Here is a 7,387-nt window from a genome sequence, read left to right as displayed (position 1 = left end):
TATATATATATATATATATAAAAGCAAGGTGTGTAAATGATTAAAAAGTTAGAAAAGAAAAAAGTTAAAATGACAAAAACAGACAAGTACCAAGAATCGTAAAAAAGAATCGTGATTGTCATCAGAATTGTTAAAATCAATGCAAAGCCCAACCCTAGTAATATTAGACTGAAATGTATGTACCAGGGTAATAAGAGGCCCAAAACAAAGGGTAATAATAGGAAAACATTTAAAGATATATAGTCCATCTCATCTGACCAATTGGTGTTAATTAACAATTAACATATTATTTGCATCTTACCTTATGATGCACATGTATCTCCCACTAACCTAATTTTATATTAAGCTGAATCCAAATCAGAACAAATTATTTGAAGATGTGCACACTTGACGGAGCCTCGCAGACCCCAGCTGGCCTGAGCCAACAGCAGAAGGAACAACGTTATTTTGGGGAATTTGCATCCATGTGTCAAAAGCTCCATTGTTGCGTATTTGCAGAGGGGCTGTCAAGCAAACGCCACTACAAATAGGACTAGCTAACTGAGTTTTTATTACCCAACAGAGGCACCCGCAGCCCATTCCAGCAAATACCCTACTCCCTTATTCCCCAAGAGTACACTCCTTATCTCTATAACAAAGGAAAAGACAGCACACTGACAAAAACCTTTATTAAATCCTCCACTTTAGACTTTTTCTTTGACAGGAGGGTCAAATAATTTTACTTTTTGTCCTCTAATTCAACCTGAAACGTGCAACATCACTCAACAGGGACTAATCTTTATTACAAGACATTGTCAATTGGTTTAGCGTCTAATCTAGCCAGTAGGGCTGCACAATTAATCACATTTTAATCACAGTCATTATTTTGGCTTCCCACAATCAAATTTGCGTGATTAAGCGATTTTTTTTTACATGCGTTACATGACCCATTTCTTCTGTAAAGCCATGCCTGTGTTTGGATCTCTCCTCTTACTCTTACACAGAAGAAGTTATTGAATGCAACTAACTTCAGGTCGTGGAGTAATAACTTGTGAGATGGAGCCTGCTGGACCTGGGCGAGAGATAGGACCCATGGCCAGAATATCATAGTTCATAAAAATGCAGCTCAGCGACAATGCAGACATTTCACGAGTGTAACTCTGCTGACCCGCCATTTGACCCGTGCTGGACCCATTCATAATGAGTCAGCCGTCACTCTGTGAGTACGCTTCAGTTCCATTGCACTCATCTTCTCTCTCTATCTCGTTTAATCAGTCTGTTATTGTTGTTGAAACAAGTGAAGGAGCCTTCTCAGAGATTTTTTTTTTTTAAAATATATCCTAGGCTCAGATAATTTTAATTTACATGTTTTGCAGCTGTATATTATCAAACAGGTAAAGAAACCCTGTCTTTAAATTTTATTTTAATCCCAATCTGTTTTAATGAAAGAGCTTGTGAAAAGTGGCTGCTGACTTAAACCTGAACATTTAGCCGGAGTTTGGAGGATTTGATGCAAGGGAGTGTGGCAAGCTGGTTTAAGCAAGGCCAAAAGGGAAGAAGGCAAATGAAACAAATACAATTAACTATTGATGATATGATGATATGACCTGATTTTGACCTGAACAATATACATCAAGTGATGGAATTGTTTTTGGATACGTGACTGTTATCATTTATATTTTACTTTATGTAATCATGTGTTTTGTTAAAGAATTATGTGAGTTGGGTTTAATTTGAGCGATAGATAGAAAGAAAAACACAAAGAAAAAGCAGGAGACAGCAAGTGCTTCAGGGGGACAAGAGAGCAGATGATAATGGAACGAGAGAGAGAGAGAGGGGGGGGGGGGGGGGGGGGGAGGGGGGTATAAGGAACATGTTGTAAAGGCCCCTCTTAGTGCAGGAAAGCAGGAATAATCCCTATTAAGATCATTAGTGTTTCAGGAGACAAAGTGTAATTAAACAGAAACAGGCTATAAACTATGTGCTGTCTAAATATAACTCGTCCGTACAAATTTAGACTGTCAGATTGCAGAATGTGATGTCTGTGCAGCCCAAACTGCAGGCAGGAGGAGCACGTGTGCATGCAGACATTAGATAGGGGGCGGTGTGTTTACAATGAGATCAAGAGAATGCTTGGCAGGACGTCAGCCTTGTAAAACCCCAGGATTCCACATGGAAAACACTAACACACTCCGTGCCATGGGGAAAACACATGCGCACGCACCACACACACACACACACCACCACCACACACACACACACACACACACACACACACACCCCACACACACACACAAGCCCCAGAAAAAGCAAACATTCACATGAGAGCTTTTGGTACACACTGAGGAAGAGACTAGCAGACACTCAGGGATAAAAGCCCAGTGATGCTGGCAGCGTTCAGTCTAAAGGAGAGGATTTCTACCTGGGAGAAGTTTGTGATTTTCATCAGCTTTCATCTTAATGTCAACATCCCCCTCACTTTCTCTCTCTTTCTCTCTCTGTTTGTCTTTTGCTCTTTACCAGAGGGAGGGCTGTTCATTTTTCATCTTCAGTTCAGCTTTTTCGAAGCCAGCTCTCCTGAGAACACATGTGTGAGTGTGTGAGTGTGTGCGTATGTGCGTGTGTTTACGAGTGTGTGTGTGTGTGTGTGTGTGTGTGTGTGTGTGTCAGTGATGGAGTACTGAGTCCTGGACTCGGACTCAAGTCTCTATTCTCTGGACTCGTTATTTGACTTGGACTCTCGGACTGATGACTTGTACTTGGACTCGGACTCAAGGATATTTAAAATCAGACTTGAGCATTAATAATAAAGGATTCAGATGTTGGATGAAGTTTCTGACTAAAGTAATACAAATTTTATACAAGATGTTAGACTTTTCCTGTTTCGGGCTTCAAGACCGGTCAGGAAGCAGTTGAGGGCTGATGTTCTTTTGGGGGTAACAACCCTTACTTCACAGACAGAATTAACAAAAGATGAAGTCACCATGTCCTAAAAAGCTTATTGTTTATTGTTAACTGTTTACTCACTTTACAATGTCTTAGGGATCTCTTTTTTCTCTTGCTGTTTTCTCAAAGCCACACATATGCTTCTCAGTCGGACAGCTCACGCGCTCTCCTTGCTTGACAACACATTCACTGACGTCACTCACTTAACGCTGCATTCTCGCTCTTACTTTCACTACTCTCCTAACAAAGGAATTGATATTAATCTATGCAACTCTAGTGCATGATTTTAGGGCTCCCTACTACATGGAAAATGCAGAGATGCGCCCCAGATCATGAAGTTTGCCTACACAGATTTTACATCCAATGCTGAAAAGAGCACCACTAAATGTTGTTTAGAAAAAGTCAGTAAATAAACTCACTTTGCAATCGTGACAGTGGTGTCACTTTTGTTTAATTTTTGTTTAGACCCTCTTTTATTAGTACATTAGCTCTTTAAACGTGACAGAGTGAAGAAATGTAGGCAATCTTGGAATTCAACACAGACTCAACCTAGACTGGGGACTCAGGCTCAACTCGGACTCTTTTTTGGTGACTCGGACTTGGACTTGGACTCGAACACTGGGGACTGGAGACTTGACAGTTGATGACTCGACTACAACACTGGTGTTTGTATGTGTATGTGTGTGTAATTGTGAAGGGAAGGGACATAGTGCTTCCTTTGAAAACCTGATATTTCTATCACACAGGACCCTAACAACTCTTCCTAACATACAGCTAGCAAGTGTATTGTGGCAGATGCAATGCCAAAAATTGTCCAGATATACTACGAGCAATTGCGCACTGCAAGAAGGGGATGAGATTTTTTTTAGCTAACACTGCTCTTTTTCAAACAACTACAGCCACGGTCTGGGTCACTGTAGCCTAATTAAAGGAGTTATGGTAGATATAACGTAAGTTTTCCTCTTATTGTTACAACCCCAGAGCCTTTTAGTCAACACTGCTCTTAAAAATCCCTAATAAAGCCTGTCAACATTGCCTTTCACTGCTGTATATTCCTCCAAAACTCCGCTTGGTTGGCACTTTACTATTGATTTGCTAACAAACTGCTAACATTTGCTAAAATTATTTAATAAGTTGAAGTACAGTTTTCGATTTTGACCAATGAGGAAGTGCATAAAACTTAGAAACAGACAAGTGTTTTTTAAACAAGCAACACTTAGCTTGGCATGCTGATGTGGCACAATGCAAATGAGGACATCTTTATTGACAAACACTGAAACAATCTGATGGTGGCTCATTTGCTCATTCGCATCGTCAAGTTTAGTTAAGGTGTAACCCTTCCAATTGTATAACCACTACTACATTGTGATTGATGAAGTCGTAAGATAAGACTCACCAAGTTACAAGACTTAGAGTCTGTAGTCATGCTAGCAGGCAGCAGCTCTGTTGCTAGCAAAGCATACAATTAAAATTCAATCTTAAATCTTAAATGAAAAATATTAATTTTAATCTTGAACTTATCCCAAACCCCATATCCAACTAGTGCTTACACAAAGAGTAGACTAATAAAATAATAAACAGTTCTGATAACCAATTACTAATTTTAACAGTTTTTAGCTACTTTGACATTGATGATGGGCATTTTTTCCTCATGTTCCCGCACTTTATAGACTTAAAATCAAATGATTAATAAAAATATTAATTGAAACATTTTTCAACCATGAAAATAATAATTTTCTGCAACCCCAGATCTTGCTCTAAAAGAGTACTTTGAAGAAATATGGACCTTTAAAATGTTGAACTTTCTTTATATACATTGTACATTCAATGCTAGGAACTGTAGAGTGATATATAGTGAGCTCCACTCCTTTGCTGAATCCATTCAACACCACAGAGTAGTAGGCAACTCAACACCATAATGACAACAGAAATGGTCCCAGTAAACTTCCCTGGGGAATACCCAAAAATAGTTTTTTATATTATATACTCCCAAAAAGTGATTTGCCTTGGTTGTGTACTAAATACATTTAACAGGATTGTACAATATTCTGCCACAATAGCAGTTCATAACCGTCCCAATTCCAAAAAGTACAATATGGAAGCAAAGCCACACCTGACCCAACTACGCCCAACGGAATAAAGAAGAAACGTGGCATCTTGGGCTTTGGCTTTGATAAGTTCTGAAACTCCAAATAAGATACAGTAGGTATACAGTATGTCATACAGTAATAAGAGCATCTTGACATCAATTGGTTGTTCTATCCAAAGAAAATGCTTAACTCCCCACACTGATGTTTGCATTGCACTGCAATTAATAACTCTACCTCTCTTGCAAAGACACCATAGACAGTAAAAGAAATGGACACAGCAACTTCAACGGAGATGAGTGGAAGTAAATTAGAAGCATTTTCCGGTGATGGCTGAGCTTCCCTGTTCTGATGCTTTCATGGACTCTCTATGGGCTTCTCCCTGCCTCCCCGTCCCCCCGATTGCCTGCGAGCTTCTTCTGACTATACAGTAATTTTTCTACTGTGCAACAGAAAGTCACATGGTTATGACACAATTGTTAGCCTATTTTTTACAAAAACAGCTGATACGGGGCCATAACGTGAGATACAAGGTGTCGTGTTTCTTTAGAATTAAACAATGGATAAATAGAGTCTTTAAACGCTTCAGATGTAAAGTTATTCACCGTCAAAGTGACGCCAAAATAGATGGCAGTCAAAGCATTTTTAGCCTGAATTTCTCCATAGGAGGTACGTTTTCCGGATGCTCGCTTACCCCCTTAAAAGACACACATGGGGTTCTTTGAATTGCTTTGTCTTTCAGAAACTTCAAAGTTCTGCCTGCTCTTGTGAAATATTTTTGTTTACATTTATCTCACCAAGCATCTCAGGTAGTCTTACCTGGTTCTGTGCAGTTTTTTGCAGGCTCAGAGTACAGCTTTGACTCGTTGTCATAGACTTCTTGTAGAAGGTGACGGCTCTCCCACCTTTCCCCCTCGTCAACCACAGAACTGGAAACATGATATCCTGAGATAGTCCAACAAAGGCAGAAACAAAGAGAAAGAGATGGTGGAATGGTTAGAACAGTTTCAGAAAGAACGTATTCACTGAAAACCAAACAAACCATGAGACAAACCATTAGTGGCAGCTCTATCCCTGGGCAGTTGGCTTGGTGAAAGAAACTGAATGCATCACATTGCATTAAAAAAACTTTTATCTAACAAAATAATAACACTTTCAAAGAGATCCCTAATATATTTTGTTATGTTATTACGTTTTATTCTGGAGACAGATGCATTTTGGGATGCCCCTCATGCAAAAACAGGCTAATGGCCAAAATGCACAAGCTCTTAGTTCTGTAGTTAATAGACATTCTTGAATTCTCCAAACCTTCCCTGTCCCCACAGAACAAAGGCAGATGAGACATGCATCTTGTGTCACCACGTTCCTGCGGGAGCATTAGTAAGTAAGTAAGTAAGAAAGTAAGAAAGTGTGGCAGCAAGGTCAATCATTCCAGCTCAGTCATCTGGGTCACACTATCCTCAAGCGCCCCAGCTCCCACCTATCTCCTCTCCCACCATGAACAAGGGCTTCTATAAATAGCATGAGCTCGGCTATATTTATCAAAACACAGAAACATGAAATGTTGGCAATGTTATGCAAACAGCTATGTCACAGGCAGATGGAAGAATAGAGAGGCAGTGAGCTAGAACAGGATGCTCTGGAGTGATGATTGTTGCTGATGTAGGACAGTATTATGGTGGATGTGCTTGGGAGCATATGTTCAGCTAATAACTGTGAACACAACTCTCCTTGAGCCCAGAAGCAGAACTAAGTCTTAGAAGGGGCAATGTAACAAAGACGTGAATCCCTGAGAAAAATGTGTTACCTCCACAGTGATTATTGTTTTTTGTGAGCCCTGTTTCACATTAAAGGCAATGTTGTACCACCATCTTTCCTAAAACATGGCATTCTCTGTAAAGGGTCAGTACAACCAAATTACAAAATAATTATTTTTCCTCTTACTTTTTTGGCATCCATATTTTGGTTTTATTTATCTAATTTTGACATATTCAAGAAGAGCTGCATGATTCATTAAATCGCAACTGCGATGTCAATCTGTGAGATTACATAACCAGTGTACAGTATACAACTAAAGTAAACATAAAGGTGTGCTGTGTGTGACACAGTCTTTCACTTTACCATGAGTACTAACAACAGATGAAGCCACCGTGTCTTAAGAAAGTTGTTATTTCTTTGTAAACTTTTAACTCACTTTACATTGTCTTTGCTATCTCTTGTTCTTCTTGTTTTTCCCTCACACAGCCGCTAACCAGGTATTTTGGGCCACAACAATCTCAAAAAAAGGCTGCAAAATCCTAGAGTTACCTTACTACTAACTTACTGATTTACCTGACAGATAAAGTTGCAGATTCAGAATGTAATCACAAAATATC

General features: G+C 39.4%; 1 protein-coding gene and 1 long non-coding RNA gene across 2 annotated transcripts in view; both read right to left on the bottom strand.

Annotated features, from left to right (window-relative positions):
* Positions 1–4,535, bottom strand: part of LOC116686771 (uncharacterized) — a 13,503-nt gene extending 8,968 nt beyond the window's left edge. The window contains exon 1 of the long non-coding RNA XR_004331350.1: positions 4,524–4,535. This is a non-coding gene — a long non-coding RNA (uncharacterized LOC116686771). The remainder of the gene's footprint in view (positions 1–4,523) is intronic.
* Positions 1–7,387, bottom strand: part of slc24a3 (solute carrier family 24 member 3) — a 197,871-nt gene that overhangs the window by 67,287 nt on the left and 123,197 nt on the right. The window contains exon 2 of the mRNA XM_032511822.1: positions 5,832–5,957. Within this exon, the coding sequence (XP_032367713.1) occupies positions 5,832–5,957 (126 nt within the window). The remainder of the gene's footprint in view (positions 1–5,831; positions 5,958–7,387) is intronic.

This window comes from Etheostoma spectabile, unplaced genomic scaffold (assembly GCF_008692095.1).
Source record: "Etheostoma spectabile isolate EspeVRDwgs_2016 unplaced genomic scaffold, UIUC_Espe_1.0 scaffold465, whole genome shotgun sequence".
Classification (NCBI taxonomy): Eukaryota; Metazoa; Chordata; class Actinopteri; order Perciformes; family Percidae; genus Etheostoma; species Etheostoma spectabile.
Note: the sequence above shows the minus strand (reverse complement) of the source record. Positions and strands in the feature narration are given on the sequence as shown.